At 36.3% G+C, this 22,399-nt stretch overlaps 1 protein-coding gene across 3 annotated transcripts; it reads right to left on the bottom strand.

Annotated features, from left to right (window-relative positions):
* Positions 1 to 3,261: 3,261 nt before the first annotated feature.
* Positions 3,262 to 21,339, bottom strand: aida (axin interactor, dorsalization associated). 3 transcript variants are annotated; one of them, XM_063001185.1, is made up of 10 exons: positions 21,025 to 21,339; positions 19,560 to 19,626; positions 18,960 to 19,013; positions 17,421 to 17,475; positions 14,294 to 14,357; positions 14,092 to 14,195; positions 10,002 to 10,124; positions 9,142 to 9,264; positions 8,272 to 8,389; positions 3,262 to 4,101 (listed from the first exon to the last, which is right to left on the bottom strand). In XM_063001185.1, exons 1-10 carry the CDS (start codon positions 21,129 to 21,131, stop codon positions 4,005 to 4,007), a joined length of 912 nt encoding a protein of 303 aa, XP_062857255.1. In that variant the 5' UTR covers positions 21,132 to 21,339; the 3' UTR covers positions 3,262 to 4,004. The 3 variants fall into 3 exon arrangements, with proteins under 3 accessions (XP_062857255.1, XP_062857259.1, XP_062857256.1); XM_063001186.1 differs by lacking the exon at positions 3,262 to 4,101 and adding an exon at positions 7,876 to 7,964; XM_063001189.1 differs by lacking the exon at positions 10,002 to 10,124.
* Positions 21,340 to 22,399: the final 1,060 nt, after the last annotated feature.

Genomic DNA, 22,399 nt, shown 5'->3' with positions numbered 1-22,399 from the left:
TTCTGTCACTTAAATGACTTTTATATAGTATATATAGTAATTATTTTACCAGATTACTAGTACTTTTACTTAAGTAAGAAACTTGAGTACTTCTGTCACCTGTTTGTTAATATACCTCCATTCCTGCATTTCAGGCCTACAACACATTCCAAAATGATGTGATTCCAAACAGGTGATGTCAACAGGTGATTACAAGTGCATGAAAAATTATTTAAATGTTTCAAAACAATGTTCCTCAAAAAAGATTGAAAGGAATTTGCATATGTTTCCCTCTACAGTACATAATATCAATAAATGATTCAAGAAATCTGGAGGAATTTCAATGTGTAAAAAGCAAGGGCACAATCCTAAGCTAAATACCTGTGATTTCTGTTCAAGCTCTACAATACAGAATTACATTCACAGATGGCACTTACACTTTAGTGTGCAAAAAAGAAGCCTTATGTTAACCATTTCCAAAGGTGTCAAGTTCTCAGAGCTTAAAAGCATCTAGGATGGACCATTACAGTGGGCATGTGTATTGTGGTCAGACAAATCAGTAAGTCTTTTTTTTTTTTTGGAAGAAGTAAATGCCATCCGTTCCAAATCAAAGATGAAAAAGACACTACCTACTGTTATTAGCAACAAGTCCAAAAAACAGGGTTTGTCAAACTATGGGGTTGTGTCAGTGTGTAATTTACACTTCTGTGGTGGCAGCATTATTGCAGAAAAGTACAGTACATTGAAGTTAAGAGCAACATGCGCTGCCTTCAAGATGTTATCTTTTCAAGGCACGTCCATGCATTTTTCAACAAGACAATGCAAAAACACACGCTGCACACATTATAAAGGCATGGCTGTGGAAGAAGATGGTACAGGTACTCTACTGGTCAATAGAGAATGTGTGGAAAATTGTGAAATATAAGATGCAACAATGGCAACCCCATACTGTTGCACACTTTAAAATACATGTTTGCAGGAAGAATGGGAAAAAATAACACCTGAAACACTTCAGGACACTCTTTTATTTCAGAAACGAAAGGGAAAATGACATATCTGAATACCCCAGCAAGTAATGGGTAAGAGGGCCTATCTTTTAGGCTATGTCCGGAACATGGCCGCCATCTTGAAAGCCGCCATATTGGATCAAGGGCAAGTTTTTCCAATGGGAAGGTCGTCATGTAGCATATAAAAAAAGACCAGAATTTTCTCAGAAATCGATTGCCGCAATCAGATTTGCAACAACAACCAGGAATGTTCCCTGTGATGTCATGCAATTTTTATGTCAGTGGTGAGGTCAACCGCCAAAACGTGAGGTACTGGAGTGATGAAAACCCTCACTGGACAGCAGACACCAAAGTCGTAGGTGATGTGAAGGTTATGGTGTGGAATATGGGGCACCCGTGTAATCGGACCCATTTTCATTGACCAGACCCTAAATGCTCAGCACTACCTGACAATGCTACAGTGTTCCCATCCATTCTGACTGAAGATGGCAGTTTCCCCTGTTATTTCCAACAGGATGAGGCTCCACCACACTTCGGAGCAGGTGTTTGTCAGTGGCTGGATATTCAATTCCCTGGTCATTGGATTGGCCGTCGTGGTCCTGTGGAATGGCCACCCAGATCACCCGACTTCACACCACTCTACTTTTATCTCTGGGGTCATCTCAAACAAATTGTGTATGCTGAGAAAATCTGCAACAAACACCACCTTCAGCACCGCATCATGGAGGCTTGTGACAGCATTTCTCCAGAGATTCTCATGGGGGGTTATAACGATTGGAACCAGCGCCTTCAGCTCTGTGTTCAGCACCAGGGACAACACATTGAACACGTTAAATAGCTGTGCATCACGTTCCCGGTTCTTGTTGCAAATTTCTGTGTTGATAACTTTTGAACCACAAGAGATATTGCAAATCTGATTGCGGCAATCAATTTCTGAGAAAATTCTGGTCTTCTTTGATATGCTACCACCTTCCCATTGGAAAAACTTGCCCTTGATCCAATATGGCGGCTTTCAAGATGGCGGCCATGTTCTGGACATAGCCTAAAAGATAGGCCCCCTCACCCATTACTTGCTGGGGTATTCAGATATGTAATTTTCCCTTTCATTTCTGAAATAAAAGAGTGTCCTGCGACTTTTGACTCACCCTGTATATTAAAAATAAAATTAAGTTGCCCAGACAAAACATGGGATTACACAAAATATTTTGAGTTCATACTGTCTGCAATAAAAATAAAAGTCATTGTAAGAAACACTGCATCTTTTTAAGTTAGCATTTTCTTTACGGTCCCAACCATTTTTCGGTTTGAGGTTGTACCTGCACAAACAGACAAAATTTCCAAAAAGTTGTGACAGCAGAAAAAAGGCAAAAATGAGAAAGCAGTGATTCCTACACTTTTACAAACAGCAATATATTTAATGTTTTCCCTGTCAACAGTATTGTTTTTTGGTAAATAAATATTATTATTTCCCCATTTGTGCCCGCAACACATTCCAAAAGCTAGGGCAAAATAAGACAGAGAAGTTTGTGAAATGATGAAAAGACATCCATTTTGGAACTTGCCACAGGTAAACAGCTAAATAGGTATTAGGTAATATTATTTTTATTTATAAAAGGTGCAATACTGAAGGGCTCAGTCAAGCAAGGAATATGTGTTCTTATGAGGGATTATATTCAGGTGGTTGAATAGTTTTGAGATTGCAGTAGGCCCTCAAAATAAATCACTTATTATAGTGGTTGTGTTGAGTTGTTATATCTGTTCTGTTTGACAAATTTATTGCAAACAGCTAAACGTTTGTACATTTTGCTAATAAACCTAATTTGCAATCGGGATTGAATATTCCATGTAATAACAGCATGCATGACTTCATATAAGAGTGTAATTTCTAGACTGGAAAATTAAATGGGGAAAAAAGTGTTAGTTTTACAACCACAATGGTGTCCTCAGTTCCCAAATGATTAATTCTATATAAAAAAATATAATGGTATATGTTAGGGATTTTGGACATAAATTATTAACACAATTTTGTCTAGTCAGTATGTCTGCACTTAACATACATTTACAGTACAACTACTGTAAGAGTAAAGTTATGCCATGAATTATGTAAAGAATAAAGTACTTAAGTTAGACAGGACAAATCCTTTCCTGTATGTATTTCACATGCAAGTAGAGGAAAACGGTTAATGAACATCTTGCACCAGCACATCAGTCACAAGCTAAACTCATCATTTTGGGAGTGTTGTTGCACCACAAGCTCATGAAAATACAAGCATGAGAAGTTTTACTATTTATTTTTGCCCATACACACACAGGAGCAGACCAAATGAACACAAAACATTTCTTAAAAAAACAGTACAAGTAAAGCAAATCCATGCACAGGTGTTTTTTATGAGAACAAAATAAATTGAAAAACTAACTAAACTAAACTAGTGAAATAAACCGGTATGATAGTGTTATGCTTCTACATTTCTGCAATACAATAACGCCATAAAAAAGTTTGTAATGACAGTGAGAATTTATTAATTCAACTGATTAGTTTTTTAAAAGTTTAAAATTGCAATATGCATTATTGCATATTCAAACTTTAATACCATTTGATATTTATACCAAAGCCTCGCCTTTCAAATCATACACACGCTTTTATTAAACATTTCTACACATATTTAAATTAGTTAGCAATAAGTCAGCTGGCTGTACATATATTACAGTATTACAAGTCATATAGTATTAAAGTTTGGCTGGATATTGCAAAGCTTAATAATGTTAATGTCTCTTTTTATTAGTGGCAGAATTTAAGGACAAGGGCTGTGTTGGTAAAAAAATTTGGAAAACACTTTAACACAATGGACACAGAGACATTGCTGTTGCGAAAGGTACACTTATAACTCTGAATGCTAAGGTTTGGGGTGATATTGCTGAGAAGGTAAGAGAAATACCTTCAGTAAGGTAACCAAAAGCTTTACAAGGTGTGAAAAGTGCTGTCCCTTTTGTCAGTGCCATGCTGGGTCATGTATTTGCTCAGTCTTTGTGAAGAGTCTGATCCAGGTGGAGGTACAGTGGTTTTTTTGTCAGAAGATTAAGTTTCTTCCTCTTGAAGTCAGTTGGCTTCTTGTACCTGAAATTACAGGTCAGCATGTAAGAAAAACTTTTTGCTCCTAATTTCCCACTGTCTCAACATTGTGTCTCATTTGAGTGTCTTGCAGACATCAAATATATTTACAAAACACAATAAAATTGGCCATCCAAAAATAATTCTTTGTACTTTTGTTAAATAAAAGTTTGAGAATGACTACAGACACTAAACAGCACCAATCCAGTGTAGGACATAGCCATTCATGTCTGTGTAGACGCCCGGCCAGCCATTGCATACAACTAAATGTATTCAAAATGTGCACAATATGTACGTGCAGTATGTCCACAAATATTTGTATGCCAATTACTAGTGACATGCACAGACGTTTTAGAAGTAGGTTTTATTATAATTATTTAGGAAAAATAACATTTTTAGGAAAAATTACTTTCATACATATTCATGCAGATGTAATACTCAAAAGATACTCAAATATCATTTTTATGTTTTACTACTGCTTTTTCCTGTTCAGGGGCACATCAGTTCCACTGTTTTTTAATTACTGGCCACAATGCAGTAACAGACACAATCATGTCTGTATGTAAACACCTGAATCCCAGCAATAGTGGGTTAGCGTAATTTACTGCTATGCCACACTCAGATTTAAAAACTAGTATACAACTAGTATGAAATTATTAGTAGATACAGTCTTTTTAAAAAGGGTGCTTATCCAGTCAAAAACGCAGGTGCCCCTGTAGCCAAGAGGGTTAAGGGCCTTGCTCACACAAGGGCCCAACAGTGGCAGCACACTAAAACCATGATTTAAACCCATAACCTTTTATTTAATTGCCTAAAGCTCTACCCATTAGGCTACCACTAGCTACCACTGTCCCAAAGAAACTATTTTTCCAAGTATAGCATCCCTGGAGCCGAGACGGTTAAGGGCTAAGGGTCCAACAGTGGCTGCATAGCAGAGTCGGGATTCAAACCCACAACCAGCCCAAAGTTCTACCCACTACACTAAAATTACATTACATTAATGGATCAAAGTGCAGATATTAAGCTTTTATTTAAATGTTTTGTCAAAAAATGTTGTACAAACCCTTTAGGAAAAACAACTCTTTTCACACAGAAGACAAAGATTTCATGTGAAGTAATTAGTGGACTAACCTTAAAATGTCATTTTTAATACTAGGCTGAAAATCATTTGCTTAACCTGGGTACAAACTGTATCTTAGTATCTCCTGTCCACAAGTTGTTGTTCCAGAACTGCATATGCATAGTCAGCCATGGCGATTACTCACTGAGAGTGGTATGAGGGGGCCATTTAGATGATAGGTTGCTGGGTGACCAAGACCTATTGATGACAATTAGACATTGAAGCCTATTGTGTCTGATACAGACCAACGGTACAGCTACTGTGGCTCAGAATGCTGATTATTTTAATACTGGTAATGAGGTGAATGTGTCACAACAAACAGTAACAAACCCCTCTGTGTTTGTGGCTGATACAAGTGTCCATACTCTAGTCTTCCACTGAAATCCACTACAATTGGCACGCAATCAAACTGGACATCAGATAAATGGAAGAAGATCCAACAAATCCAGTGCTCTCCAAGATCATGTAGATGGCTGGGCATGTGTACATTGTTTGTCAAAAGAAGAGATCGCACCAGCTTGCACTGTAGGATGATCCACCTCGCAAATTACAGAGGTTGAATATCATGATACCAGATACCACAGTTGTAGGGAGCAAAAGCTAGTCTGTCTACTCCATTCCACAGAAAAGCTACTGTAGTACAGCTAAAACATTAATTCTGGCTATGAAAGTTAGGTCTTAAAACACACAGTGCATATGTGTTTTACCATGCTGACATCTGTCCACCACCAAAAGTGCTTATGAAGGGCATGTGAGCATCAGAACTCTGAACCATTAAAGCCTTAGATATTTTTACATTCTTACTCTAATGTATACCTTGCCACATTTCGAAAGTGGATATCCAAAGACATTTTATACAGTGTATCACAAAAGTGAGTACACCCCTCACATTTCTGCAAATATTTTATTATATCTTTTCATGGGACAACACTATAGAAATAAAACTTGGATATAACTTAGAGTAGTCAGTGTACAACTTGTATAGCAGTGTAGATTTACTGTCTTCTGAAAATAACTTAACACACAGCCATTAATGTCTAAATGGCTGGCAACATAAGTGAGTACACCCCACAGTGAACATGTCCAAATTGTGCCCAAAGTGTCAATATTTTGTGTGACCACCATTATTATCCAGCACTGCCTTAACCCTCCTGGGCATGGAATTCACCAGAGCTGCACAGGTTGCTACTGGAATCCTCTTCCACTCCTCCATGATGACATCATGGAGCTGGTGGATGTTAGACACCTTGAACTCCTCCACCTTCCACTTGAGGATGCGCCACAGGTGCTCAATTGGGTTTAGTCCATCACCTTTACCTTCAGTTTCCTCAGCAAGGCAGTTGTCATCTTGGAGGTTGTGTTTGGGGTCGTTATCCTGTTGGAAAACTGCCATGAGGCCCAGTTTTCGAAGGGAGGGGATCATGCTCTGTTTCAGAATGTCACAGTACATGTTGAAATTCATGTTTCCCTCAATGAACCGCAGCTCCCCAGTGCCAGCAACACTCATGCAGCCCAAGACCATGATGCTACCACCACCATGCTTGACTGTAGGCAAGATACAGTTGTCTTGGTACTTCTCACCAGGGCGCCGCCACACATGCTGGACACCATCTGAGCCAAACAAGTTTATCTTGGTCTCGTCAGACCACAGGGCATTCCAGTAATCCATGTTCTTGGACTGCTTGTTTTCAGCAAACTGTTTGCTGGCTTTCTTGTGCGTCAGCTTCCTTCTGGGATGACGACCATGCAGACCGAGTTGATGCAGTGTGCGGCGTATGGTCTGAGCACTGACAGGCTGACCTCTCACGTCTTCAACCTCTGCAGCAATGCTGGCAGCACTCATGTGTCTATTTTTTAAAGCCAACCTCTGGATATGACACCGAACACGTGGACTCAACTTCTTTGGTCGACCCTGGCGAAGCCTGTTCCGAGTGGAACCTGTCCTGGAAAACCGCTGTATGACCTTGGCCACCATGCTGTAGCTCAGTTTCAGGGTGTTAGCAATCTTCTTATAGCCCAGGCCATCTTTGTGGAGAGCAACAATTCTATTTCTCATATCCTCAGAGAGTTCTTTGCCATGAGGTGCCATGTTGAATATCCAGTGGCCAGTATGAGAGAATTGTACCCAAAACACCAAATTTAACAGCCCTGCTCCCCATTTACACCTGGGACCTTGACACATGACACCAGGGAGGGACAACGACACATTTGGGCACAATTTGGACATGTTCACTGTGGGGTGTACTCACTTATGTTGCCAGCTATTTAGACATTAATGGCTGTGTGTTGAGTTATTTTCAGAAGACAGTAAATCTACACTGCTATACAAGCTGTACACTGACTACTCTAAGTTATATCCAAGTTTCATGTCTATAGTGTTGTCCCATGAAAAGATATAATGAAATATTTGCAGAAATGTGAGGGGTGTACTCACTTTTGTGATACACTGTATGTTATAACAACTTCAATACATTGTTATTTTCTTTTATAAGAGGCTCAGTAGTATATTGTCATGTATTCTCTCATAGTGCTCCTAAACAGACAGCAGCCATGGCATGGCGAAAGTGTAGTGAACTTTAAGCACTAGAAGGTCCCCGATTCATACTGAGCTGACAGGATCTTAATTTTCCATGTTTACGTTTTACTTGTTCTGATGTTTTAATTATAAGAGTGATGTGAATGATTCAGTGACAGTTAGACTCCCCATCCTCAAACACCAGTCAGTGTTCTCCGGTTCCTACATCTGATGCTGCACAGACAAAGTTAGATTAATTCAAGCTTTTTACATGTAACAGATCCTGTTGAGAATTCGAATCTTCTGAATTTTGGATTAAACATAATGGCAGATTACTAATAAATGATTCATTCAAGTTTTCAAATTATTCTGTAAATGTACTGAACGTCAGATCATACAATCTATCTTATCTGAAAAAGTATTCATTTACTTGCTGGTATTTAAACAGGTTGAGACCGCACAATTTGATTTACCAGCTGTCATTCTTACACATAAAACAGTAAAAACATGCTACCAGTTCAGTTCAGTGTTCAGTACTCACAGTTCTATAACAATAGGGCCAGGTTTGATCTCATCCATCTCCATGAAGGCAAAACACTTTGTACTGGTGAATCTTTTCTTGGGCTTGTAGTGTTTGAACTCAAAGAAAATAGCCACACCTAAAAACATGGTAGATATATACTATGATATATGTACATTACATGTTCATTATATGGTCAAATGTATATAAACACCACTTTCTAAAATATCTCACAAATGCTCTGGCACAACTGATTTGGCACAAATCCACACAGACTTCAAAATGTTGTGGAAAGCCTTTCCAGCAGAGTGAAGACAGTATTATAAACTCTTGTTGAAGGGGCGTCAAAATAGCTAAAGGCCAGGCGGCCATATACTTTTGGTCATATAGTGTATTTCTGACCAGAAAAAGGGATGATTAAAGCATAACATAAAACATTCCAACCTGGCTTCAATGTTTAAAAATGATTGCATTTCTATATTAATATAAGTAAAAATTATACACTATATGGCCAAAAGTATGTTGACACACTAACAGCTTGTTTCAATCCAATTCTAAAATTAAGGGCATTAATATGCAGCACAGTCAAAAGAGCATTTCTGAGATGTAAAGGAATGGCTTGCTATCTGTAATTTATCCCAAAGGTGCTTAATGAAGTTGACGTCAGGGCTTTATACTTTATACTATTTACCCTGCTTTGTGCACAACCATGCTGCAACAATAAAGAGCCTTTCCCAAACTATTAACATAACATTAATTTATTTTATCCATATTAAGTGGTGGGTATGGCTAAAATGACTAAATTCTCTTATTAGCAGAGGTGTCTTTTAACAACATATTGTGTATGTTGTATAAATTATTTTCAATAAATACAAAGAGGTTTTATCTCACCTTTTGGGAGTTTCTCCAGATGTCTCTGGATTTCCACATATACACTGAAATGAATGTATGTGTCTTCCTTATGTGTTGCCACTGGAGTATCCTGAACAGGGTTCAAATCAACACCATTCAAATCTGTGGGAGACAGAAACTTACTTACTTACCTAGCCTACTCTGCTAAACAGTAAAAATAACTAATACAATAAATAAACAAACATACAAATAAATAATTAATAATACAACCCCAAATCAATAAAAGTTGGGACATTATAAAAATTGCAATAAAACCATGAGTGGGGTTTACTTTGGCAAAACTTTGTCAAGCATTATATTATACTGACTGTGCAAATTAGAAGCTTTATGTTAACCCTGTCCAGTAATGGTGTCAAATTCCCTGGGCTCAGAGGCATCTCCAAATGGACCATCACACAGTGGAAATGTATGCTGTAGTCAGATGAATCTGTATTTCAAATCTTTTTTTTTTTTAAATGGACGCCGTGTGGTATTCTTGGTGCCAAAGCGTCTTTTAAAGATTATGAGGGTATCACAACATTTCATAGTGGTAAATGCTTTACTGTCCCAACTTTTTTGTAATGCGTTGCAGGCCTAAAATGCAGGAATGGATGTATATTAACAAATTAAGCTGACCAGACAAACCATGAAATATCTTGGGTTCATACTGTCTGCAATGAAATAAAAGTCAAAGTAAGTGTAAGAAACTCTGTGTTTTTTTAATCTGCAATTTCCATACTGTCCCAACTTTTTCTGATCTGGGGTTGTAATTTTCCAAACTGTAATTCGGGAATGGATGAGTTGTTTTGTCTTTCAATAAAAATAAATGTATAGAATAAACCAGTAATAAGAAGCAATACCTTTCACACTAATTGTAATGTAAGGGTCAATGCATTGGCCGGCATCTTTTAAACCAATCTTCTCAATTTTTAAGGTAAGCAGTGTCATTCCTGGCTCTGCAGGAAGCCGCGGCAATAAAGTACCTATTGGGAACATGACAAATACCACCACTCTTCATTCTATGTCTTTGCATGGCAATACATCATGTCATATCTCAACAGATTAAGTTTAACATTAAAAATATAATGTGTAATAAATATAGAGCAATCAGCCAAAACATCAGGACCACCACCTAAATCTATACATGACAATGGCTATTTTGTAACAGTTCTGTGGCTGAAGGTAATTACTTATAGTACGCAACTTAAATGCACCAAATATGGGCAGCATAAAGACCTGCCAGAGGTCTGCCACAAGACAGAAAGGCTAAGATATGGACTAATGATGGTATTAATTGAGAAAAAGGTTAACAATAAGTAAAAATAAGTAATAGGAGAGATGTTTAAAAGCCAAAAAGCCTTTCTATGATACTGTTAAACCTGGGATGGGAAAGTACTGTAACCTTGGGTCTCACAGTCTTTGGCCTCAGAATGGTGTCCTTGTAGATGATAATAATGCAACATTGTATTTTCTAAAACACCTGCAAGATTAGACTGCGCTAACGAGATCACTGTACTTTTTGAAAACTTCAAACAACTGTTAGTTGGAGATAAGGATGTTTGAATGGGTGAGAGAGATGATTGTTTTATGGATGTAATGGTATTCAAATTTTGCATCTAAAAATGAGATGCAAAAGAAAGGCAGGGTGATTAACTCCTTTGTGTAGGAAAAGGTATAAAAGAAGTATTCACTGAATCTGTACTTTGCACATTCTTTGGATTGATGCCCAGATATGATTGTGTCTGCAATAAAGCATGGAATCTTTTCCTCTTTTGCTGAATCCAGTCTCCAGTTGTGTTTTGTACACAACACTAACATAAGTGTAACAAGGCAGGTCACACCTTGCCACTGAAACAGCAGTTGTAGCCCTGTACCTGAGAGACCGGGAAGACCTAAACCAATATGTAGAATGATTAGCCAAGGTAGAATAAGAGCCACAAACTAAATGTAAAAAACAAAGTAAAATTAAAAATAATTAAAACTCATAAAAGAAACAAAAGAGCCCACTAAAATCCGGTCACAGGGAAATCTGCAGTAAGCCCCCAGCAAGTTCTCGACACATTCAGTGTGAGTCTTTCTGAGGGCATCACACTGCCTATGAAGGCAGGTGGACCTTCCAAGAATGTTGCACCATGATGGTGCTGCAACACATATTAAGCTCTTTAAAAAGGTAAAAGAATGCCAGAAAATAAGAAAGTAAATGGGGGACAAAACATAAGAAGAAAAAAAAACCAATAGGAGCCAAATGAAAACTGCAGCCAAAACTGGAGCAGCGAAAGAAAAAGGTAGATGAGCGCATCAGTGGAATAGGTGGTATCACACGCCACATGCTTCCAAGAAACAAAAAAAGATATGTAATACCCCACAAGGACATAAGTCTACACTGTCTACCTAGGATGTCAGAAAATTCAGATGCTTGTGTGCTCACTTCGCAGGGGCATTGGCAAAAAGCACCCAGCGAAACGAACAACTACAGAGGAAAGTAGAAACATTAGATAAATGAGAAAAGATGAAAACTAAATTATCCCAAAACTAGCTACTTGACCCACCAAGATGTAATAATCCACATTTCATAAAAAAACAAACACAAAAAGAGTGTGTTAATAATAATAATAAAAAACTATGATTTGTGTTTAGTTGCAGTCTTTTCATACGCAGGTTGTGTTTACATTTTTCTTAACTAAAATGCAGTGCTGAACCGCCAGGGCTAATCTAATGCCTAGTTCACACTACACGATTTTTGCCCTGATTTTTGCTCGCCGACTGGCCGCCGCTAGATGTGGCAGCTCGGAAGCAACCAGGCATTCGCTCGGGGCTGGGAACTCGGCTCTCGATCGCTATGTGTGAACAACTCGATCTGAGCGGCTCGACTCGAGAAAAATATCTAGCTTGTTAAATATCTGGACCAGTCTGCAACTCAAAATCGTGTAGTGTGAAAGGTGTTGCGAGCAGGTTGCGAGTGGCAGTGAGTGCTATGTGGAACTACAGCCAATGAGAACGCAGGATACGGGGTAAGGGGAAACCTGGGTAGGAATCGTCATTAAACTCCTCGTCACTTATCGCGTGTGTTTTCGTGACAAACGTAGTTTGGGAGAACAGACAGACTCTGATTCCTCCCGGTGATAGTGTGTAATCCCCTCTCGCCGATCAGTTGTGTAGTGTGAGTACACAACGACTTAAAAGACTCCCGATCGCAAGAGATCCAGTCGTGTAGTGTGAACTTGGCATAAGTAAATAAATCGTTTTTACCCGTTTGTTCAGTTTAAATTGGAATGTGAAGCGTAAGATTATAGAAGCTTCTTTGACGCCCTCTGGTGTGGGTAAAAGGAATGTCAGGCCAGCAATAATATCTGAACGGGCTTATTATCACCTGATCTTATTAAGATCCGCCCGCTGTGGTGACACGGGTGTAATAAAGATTTGTTATATGTAACATGTACTGATGTGTTTAACAGACAGACAAGTTTAAAAAAAGTTTGAGTATAGCGAAGTCACGGTAGTTATGGCTGTTCTTATTATGGCTGTTTTTCCACAAAACAAATATAAGGTAGGCAAAGAATACCTTAGGTGTGAGTTATAAGAGGACAAAATGAAACAACATGAGCAGCGTATCAAGGCTTGTGAGATAAAATGATTATGTATAAATATATAATGGTATGCATTTTGCTTAAAAAATACAAATATCGTTTTAGTTTCTTAACTTTTGCAGTACTTTAGTAGAGGACACTATGACAGGGCCACTGTTAAAATTTCTTTTAAATTTGACTGTAAAAAATAAAGTTGAAATATTTTGAATACTACATGAAATTAGAGTACAATTCAGGTAAAACAAATAAAGGTAAAACAAAATAATACCAAGGCAAACTGTGTCACCTGCTCTTTGTTTTCTAGTATACAAGTAAGAATCCATGCCCTTTTGTATAAAATCATTTCAGCAAAGTCCAAAGTAATGAGTATCTTTAGTTTCTTGTTTTTTAACAGTATACTATACATTTAGTCAGCTAGCTGATAAAAGTTTTAGATTAAACTTGACTGCTAGAAACTAAAGAAATAAAAAAAACATACATTGTTCCAAGCATTTGAGACATCTGATACAACAGCAGTCTCCACACTATCGTTTTGATTGTAAAAAAAAAAGTGTGTGGAGGCTGTACAGAAGTGCATGTGATGTAACTTAAATTATTTTATTTAACTAAAATAAGTGCCCTTATAGTCAGAAAAATAAACTGACAGACTTAAATCAATAAGACAGGACTAAATAAATGGAACACTCATCTAAACTTTCATTCAAAAATCAACAATACAACTAAATTGTTTGTTTATTTGGTTTTTATAACGCCTTGTTTACTCTGTTGAGTTATTTTCAAGGCAGGACTGGTTATTCTGGGCAGTAATTTATTGCATTTATAAAAAAGTCCTCAAGTTTGTATTTCTAAGAAAGTTTATGATCATGTTTGCATTGTTTCTGGTAAAGATATTGCTTATAGAGTCAGTTGTTTTCAGTCTCTCTGTTATATTTAACACATTCTATGAAAATGTGTTTTATAGTAATGACGGCTTGATAGGTTGCATACAGGGGGCTCTTCTCTTCTTATCAAATATGAATGTGTGAGTTGGGTGTGTCCGATGCGGCATCTTGTGTATAAGGTTTGTTCTGTCCATTTTTCCAGAAATGTTGTTTGATGAGTCGTTATATCAGGACAGTTTTAATGCAGTTTATTACTGGTTTGTGAGTTCCATTCTGATTGCCACTGGTTTAGTATGTATACTGTTATTAGAGTGAAGAGGTCGTAGGGTATACAACTAAATAAAGAGCAAAATTATTACTGTGAGTGAATGTTTACTAAACATGTCCCATACATTAAAATATCAAATGACAACCAGAAGATAACAAAGGCTTAACATGATTAAGTAATAAAGCATAAATTGACTTATTAGGGCTAAGGCTACCTGGCACCCTAGTGGGGAAGGACTGTGTCAAAGAAGCCCCAGTGGCATTGTCCAAGTCCTCCTCAATATCTAGGTTCTCCTCTTCCCCTGGTGCAAGGATTTTCCTATGAGCATGGATTGTAAACAATCAGCATTATCACTATATATAATGTTAGTGCATACTTTATTACCTACACATATGGTGTCTAAATCAAACATTTACCTTAAAGGCACTGGTTGGACATCAAAAGGGAAATCTTTGTTGTAGGTTAGAATACTTCTGATGACTGTTGAAAACAGAGAGCAACAGAGAGTAAGATAGACAATGTATTAACAATATATTTCCTTACCAGAAATGGCTAGCAGAGCAGGTTATAAACCTGGTGTTCATCTCTTAATTTATTCAATTATTTGAATCTACCAAGTTTTTATTTACTCTTTACTGTATTAGGACACAAACAGACAGTAACAAAATGTATTACAGCAATTATACTGTCAGCTCAAAATTTCTGCCACCTCTACTGGTAATGATACTGGTAACAATAATCTACATACCCCATTTCTGAAAATGTTGGGACATTTTGTAAAACATAAAGAATCTGTGATTTGTTAATTCTCTCAAATCTTATTTTATTTATGCATTTTCTCCCATTTCTCCCAAATTTAGCATAGTCAATTTGTCTGCTGGGGGATCCCTGATTGCAGTCGAGGTGGGTATATTGCTGTTCACGCCTCCTCTGACCCACGCGGAACCCTTTTTCACCCATGCACTCTGCACAGGTGCCTCTCTATCTGCCAATCAGGGTCCTTACACAGCGTTTGAAGACCCCCATCCACATAGTCCAGTCATCCCGCCCTAGCAGAGATGTGTCTGCTGCAGGCACTGCCAATTATGCCCGCTAGATTGGCACCCAGTCGACCGGTGGCAACGCCGACTTTCGAATGAGGAGTTCAGAATCTCAGCACTGGGGTGCTAGAGGAATATCCCGCTGCACCACCTGGGCGCCTAATTCTCTTAAATCTTTATTGTAAACAGCAACACATTTAGAATGTAATGCCTGCAACACACTCCAAAACATTTCTCAATGCAAGATTGCAAATAAGTCTTTCACGATCTACCTTTCATAATACTATGTAAAGATTCAGGGAATCAGGAGAGATCTCAGTCAATGTAAGGTAAAGCCAGAAACCACCTTTAATTATGCATGACCTTTAAGCTCTCAGGTGGCATTGCATGTGAAACCGTCATGCAATTGTGAACTGTCATACTACTGTAATAAATATAGCCACATGGGCGCAAGAGTACTTCAGTAACCATAGACACCTAACACAGTCTACCGCTGCATCAGGAAATGCAACTTGAAACGTTTTTTTTTTTTACTCAAAGAGAAGGCCATACATCAGTTCTATTTAAAAACACCTTAGAGTTCTTTGGGCCTGAGCTCATCTTAGATGGTCTGAAAGACAGTGGAAACATGTGCAAAAGCAAACATCTGTCATGATATGGGGGTACATCAGTGTCCATGGCATGGGTGACCTGGATATGTGTGCAGGTACTATTGACGCGTATGTGTATATTGGGATTTTGAAGAGATGTCTTTTCCTGAGAAGTCCATAATTATTTCAGGCCTCATTCTGTATGCAGTATAATAGTTGACACAGAATGTGTGCTTGACTGGCCTGCCTGCAGTTCAAATCTGTCTCCTATTGAAAATGTATGGTGCAGCATGAAAAGGAGAATGCTCACAGACTGTTGAGCAGCTGAATTCTAGAATCAAGCAAAAAATTATTCACCAAAACTTTAACAATTGTCCTCTCTACCTTTCTACTTTCATCAGTTAAATAAAGATTCTAGAGCATTAACAAATAACAGCTTCTTCTTTTTACTGCATTTAAAAAAAGTCCCAACTTTTTGTATATTTAAAATTACAGTTTGTATAATCAAATCCCATTTTACTGAAGAAAAAAAGTTGTTACTTTTTTTATAAATCATTATTAATTAATAATTATTGCCACCCCTAGAAATACCTATAAGTAACCTACGCTTGTTATTAATTAAATTTTACTTTATTGAGTTCATTTGTGTGTTTAGAACATCTTAACTAGTGGTGTATAACTTCATACATGGAAAACATTTATAACAATGAGATTAATCAGATAATGGTTTTATAATTGGGCCATGGAAGGGAAGTGAACTTTAATCAAATGCCAGTTACCCATAACAAAGGCACAAAGGCAAAAAATGTTCTTTATCTAACCTCAAATACAGCAAACACGTTTGGAACGTTAACTGTAACTGGGTTCCATATTCAGGAACCCAGCCAAAAATAGTTCTTACTATAGTTCTTTCTGTTTGACATAAAAAGAACATATTACCCAATGTTAAGTACATTGGAGAATCTATGCTATGTAGTGGCTGTTTTCCTTTGGCCTACTTAGGATGCATGTCATTACAGACTCAATTATCAAAGAATTTAACAACAAGGTTTTGATAATCAAAGCTTTTGGCATTTTGCAATCCCAGTACCATGACCTACACCTCACTAAACACAAGCTTAAAGAAGAGTCTACAAGCTTAAAAGATTAAAATAGATCTTGTATTATGAATTAATATGAATATCTGCTCTGTGTTTTACAGTATAATTAATTATTATAGGAGAAGACTTACGTTGACAAAATGAGGTTACACAAAGTATTACATGCATGATTGACAATAATTGTGACACTTTTGTTTCAAACATTAATTTTTTTATTTTTTGTTTTTTTAATGTTCTTGGTATAAATTGACTTTAATTAAAGGTTTAAATTAAGTTAAATTAAAAGCTCATATTTTCAGTGTGCAGTTAAGCTAATTTTCACTATCACCAAAATTTTTTTACTAACTGTATACCCATTTGTACCAAGGGTGCCAATAAATCTGCAATAAATAACCACTAATAATACTATGGCATTATTTATTGCACTTATCAATGACACTATCATACTATAACTATTGAAGTGTATATACAAAATTTTAGTCTATTTTTTACCAATTCATAATAACACTATTCCTAAACTAGCAAATGCAGTTTTTTTCTCTGACAGGGACACTGATTATTCATCAAAATGATCAGTAATTGATTAAAAAATAATTGTAATTAAATTTAAATTTAATTCTGTTTGTTAAAACTTATTAAGACAAACTGTCCATAAATTGAGAAACTGTTGTTGTTGCTCTTCTCTCAATACATGAAAACTAGTTAAAATTACTAGTTAAAAGTAAAAATAAATAAATTTGATTTTATAAAATAAAAATCAGAACAATATTTAAGTAATTAATGCATAAATTTCAATGTGCTTTGTATACATACTAGGTTCTAGTTTCTTCAGGTCCTCCAACTTAAACTCCTCTCTGGATTGTGTGCTCTAAAAAAGAAAGAGAAATATGCTGATTAAAAATAAATGTCCCTGTGAGTTTTTGATGTTCTGCTCTGTGAGAAGTTAGCTTAAAAGGTAAGTCACAACAATCCAAAACATCTGCAGCAAGTGCAGTACTGAGAGAAATTTAGACAATTTAGAGTAGCAATCATAGTAAAAGTAACGTAACAATTGACAACAAAACATTTTAAAAATTCAGAGACGTGTGTAAAAACAATGGCTAAAATCAATATTAAATGCCCATCACCATCAATCCCTCAGATCAATGGGTTTAAAAGTCTGCCTCTGTTTTAGGTAGTATGAAACGGAAAGGACATATACTGCCATCTAGTGGACTTTTTTGGGGGGACCTTCCTGTTTGTTTCAGCAAGAAAATGCCAAGCCATGTTCTGCTTGTGAAAGAGCACAGGTGCTACACTGGCATACCTGCAGTCCTGGCCTATCTCTAATTAAAAACGTATTTCCCATTGAAAAGCACAAAATACAGCAAGGAAGGAACAATTGGCATCCACATTTTCCAAACAAAACATTGTATTACAGAAAGTTTGTGGGTAAGCTGCATGATTCTTGACACATGATTCTGTGTCAAACTGTATGACTAAAAAAATATGGAATGCAGCTTGGATTTTTTAAAATAAAATGTGTGGCTAAAAGTATAGTTCAGGTGTTTTAGCCACATCCATTAATAATAGCTGTATAAACCCCTTTATATTATATTAAATGATTCCAAATTTGAGGTAAAGGTTTGGGGGAGGCCGTTTCTTGTTCCAGCATGAATGGTATACTGTGCACTAAACAAAGTCAAACAAAGTACTAACTATGCCTTACTTTTGCCTGGAAGTCTTAAGGAAAAAAAACATGTGGCCTTATTAGTATACAGTACATACCATTTGTAAGATCATTTATCTTGAACCAAAAATCTTGGGCTAAAAAAGGACAAATTATTATTTTGGGAAGTTAACAATAAACCTGTTGACTGTTGATAGACTAACAGCTGTGTAGCAACATTCTCATTTAGGATACAGCTTACATGGAATAAGTAATAATGCTGAATGCTGTATATTGAGGTAACTGTATATTGAGGTTAATTGCACATTAAGCAGTATTCGTGATAGCACTGTTTGAAAGTTATGCTGAAAATATAAAGGTGTTTTAGTGCAACTGAAATTGCATAAGGAAAGCAAATTCAAATAAACTATTTATTCTTTAATTATGGGTTTAATTTTGGGATATTGTTTAAAGTCTTGGTCTGCAACAAACTACAAATTTAATGATATGGTCCATCAGACCAAATGAATTAGACACCTCTAGTCTAAAGATTTAAAGTATCTTATGTGTTAAAATAATGAGTCATGTTCCAGGACCCTGATCTTCCTGTGAAAATGAACAAAATAAATAATCTAAGTTAACAAAAAAGTTACCAGGGAGAATAAATAAAACTTTGTGTCATACAGTAAGGTAGGATCACTAACCTGTAAGGATGCACTCCGCATTTCAAGACATGTTGCAATCTTCCCCAGGGTTTTCTATGGATGAAATATTTATTTATTTTAAATACAGAAGAACAAGAAACATACATATAATCGACTCTGTTACAGCAGCATATATCATAATAGATCCTATCTTACTTAGCTGTTTCTAAAGATAGGCTTCTTACATCACAGAATGACAAATACTGTAAAATTAACAATTATCAAAGATGTAAAAAATAAACTGTTTTATTTCACAATCCTTTTGTTGTAATAATGATAAAACAAAAATAAATGTACTCATTTCTACAAAATAATTCATCAATTATTTTATCTATATAAAATAAATAATTATAAATATACAAATAATTATGCCATTAAATTAAAATATTTAGCCTAGATCAAAGCCTTTGAACAATAATTTATTTATAACTATGTTCTGATGTGTAACATTAATAGTATAATATCTTTGGTTCTTTATATGTTCTGTAACATAACTGTTCTTACAGAAGTACCATACATAATGTGCCTATATGTGAAACACAAATGAGCTTATTTGTAGGTTACTTTCATAATTTAATTTTATGTGACTGAAATACATACCTTTTGATCCTCTGTGAAATCATGAGAATTTGATGACTGCACCTCTTTTTGCAGTTGCCTTGCAAGTCTGTTATTAAAAGAACATTTATACTCAATAGAGATTTATACATTGAACATTTTCTTGAACACTTTACCACATGTGCCGCTGTGACAGACACTTACATAGACACTTACACATCATTTCAATCCATTCAAATATTAATTCATTGTTTTATCCTATTCAGGGTCGCAGTGGGCCCGATTCACTGGGCGAAAGGCAGGAAACACCCTGGACAGGTTGCCAGTCCATCACAGGGCAAACACACAAACACACAACTTATACCAAGGGAGACTTCAGTGACTCTAATTAACCAGACTGCATGTGTTTGGACTGTTGGAGAAAACCAGAGCACCTGGAAAAAAACTCATGCAGACAACATTTTAACTGTTTCAAATATACATTTCACCAAATCGTTTGTGAAGTAATAAAGTCTAGCTCTGCCCACTATGCGGTTTTTTTTACAGAACATAAAAATGTGTACAAATCTCTCACTGTTAAAGCTTATATTTGTGGATAGAGATTAGTTTAAAAAATACAAATGCTTCACAACTTCAAGCCAGTTAGAATATTTAACTGAGGATTCAATGTCTTTATGGATTTATTTATTTATTAAGATTTAACATCATGTTTTACACATTTTGGTTACATTCATGACAGGACATGTAGTTACTGATTACACAAGATTCATCAGTTCAAGTCTTTAATGTCAAACAGTCATGGACAATTTTGTATCTCCAATTCACCTTATTTGCATGTCTTTGGACTGTAGGAGGTAACAGGAGGTAACTGGAGCTCCCGGAGGAAACGCAGACTCCGGGAGAACATGCAAATTCCACACAAAAAGAACCCGGACCGCTCCACCTGGGAATCAAACCCAGAACCTTCTTGCTGTGTTAATAATTTATTTATTAATAAGTGTGAAATTGTAAAAACAGGGAGTTCCAAGCTTTCGTTTCCTTTTTCTAACACACCTGATTCAGCTAATGAATTGAATATTAATCTGTATTTATGAGAGCAGTGAAAGGTTGAAACAGGGCAATGGGCCCTCCAACACATAATGCACTGCTGTACGACAGAGAGTGAGTGAAGCACAGCTCCTCCCTCAGGAAAACAGAGGGTGTGGCACTCTTTCTGTAATGTAAAAAAACGGTTGTGTTTACTATAAAGGCAACTCGAGATCTTCTGTTTGACGTTTTAATAAAACAGCTTTTTGTGTTTTAATAGTGTTTGTTCAATTTACGAAGTGGCGCATAAACACATCACCGTGCTGCTACTAGTTAGTTGTTTTCTTTTTACCATTCACAATGTAAGCGGGACATTTATATGAGTTGTCATGAACTGGTTATTTTACACAGCGGATAGGCCATATATAGCATATTCTAAATAAAAAGAAATCATTATTTTAGCGTAGTGAAAATAACTTACATTTGGTACTCATCAATTGCCTCAACCAGTTGCCCCCACGAATCAAAGTCCGTGCCCTTTTTGAAACTTGCGTGCCATTTCTGGACTGTCTTGGTGACATCTGACATCTTCTTTTATTAAACGTGCAGGAGCAGATTCGGTTTTTACATAGCGGGCCAGAGTTTATGTACCATGTTGCATTGTTGTGATGAACCGGCGAGACCGCTGCACCATGGAGGAAAGACCGTGAGTGGTTAGCATTACCTCTCATTCGTTTCAATGGGGCTTGCTAACTGGCGCTAGGTCCAGCAGGAAGTACAGTTGCTGCGCGCGGCCATTTACTGCTCACTGGAAACATAATTCAAGATACCACGTGACTGCTACATTTAGTAGATGGTTACTATAGTACTAAAAGTAGTAAACACTGGTGTTTGTCGGGAAATACACCTACGACACTGTGGAAGGACGAATGTTTGCAACATAAAAATGTATTTTCTTAATTTATTATCAAACAAAGATTTTGTACCTATATATACCTTTAAGGCCAACAAACAATAATACTCATTCGTGCACTATAATTATTATTATTCACTATAATCTATATGCTAAACCCATGCACACACTGATACTGCTGCATTTAAATGTGAACATAATTTTTGTTTCACCTGCGAAAAAAATAGGTAACCTTGCAATTTACGCCACAATTTGTAAACTTGTGTTTTTATTTACAAATACGAATAGGTAATTAACATGTTATGTAAAACCGAAGCAGATTGTGAAATAGTGCAATCATTCATGCATATTAAACAGCTACAGCATTAAAATGCAACATTTACGTCAATAAGCTGTAATATTAATTAAAAAATCTAATTACTTAAGTAAAGGATATGTACAGCACTTATGATATTGTGTCCACCTACAAATTAAGAGTTACACTGTGTGCTTATGCTTTATCTTGTTTGCCTTGTGTTACAAATGGAGCTGCTTTTGACTCAGTCTTGCGTTAACAATTAAGTATGTATAATCACATTTTTCATACATGTCCTTGACTGTTTCCTTGCTATTAACATTTTCATTCCCAGATGAAATATGAAAATCAGTTGTTACATCGTGGGTACATTTCATGTCCAATGATAATAATTATATTTATTCTAACTATTTTCTTTAAAAATGTCATATTTTACCTATTAATGGAAAACATGTTGTAATATCACAAAAACATTATGTGCATCATATGCTTCATTTAGCTTGAAATTTGTCATGATGTTCCTAAATGAACAGTTTTTGCTGTGTCCATTTTTTAAGTTGAGGGTGCCTTGGTTTCAAAATAACGAATAAAATCATTAAGGGCAACAACATCTTTTTTTTTTTTTTTTTCAAAAGTTTAAATACTAAA

This window comes from Trichomycterus rosablanca, chromosome 9 (genome assembly GCF_030014385.1).
Source record: "Trichomycterus rosablanca isolate fTriRos1 chromosome 9, fTriRos1.hap1, whole genome shotgun sequence".
Taxonomy (NCBI): Eukaryota; Metazoa; Chordata; class Actinopteri; order Siluriformes; family Trichomycteridae; genus Trichomycterus; species Trichomycterus rosablanca.
This window is presented reverse-complemented; position numbering and strand designations above follow the sequence as displayed.

Coding starts and splice junctions, on each gene's coding strand:
- aida (XM_063001185.1), bottom strand. CDS start 21,131: ATGTCAGATGTCACCAAGACAGTCCAGAAATGGCACGCAAGTTTCAAA. Junction 14,358..17,420: donor CCTGAAGAAACTAGAACCTA/GTATGTATACAA, acceptor TGTTTTCAACAG/TCATCAGAAGTATTCTAACC. Junction 4,102..8,271: donor GGCCCTATTGTTATAGAACT/GTGAGTACTGAA, acceptor CTGTAATTTCAG/GTACAAGAAGCCAACTGACT.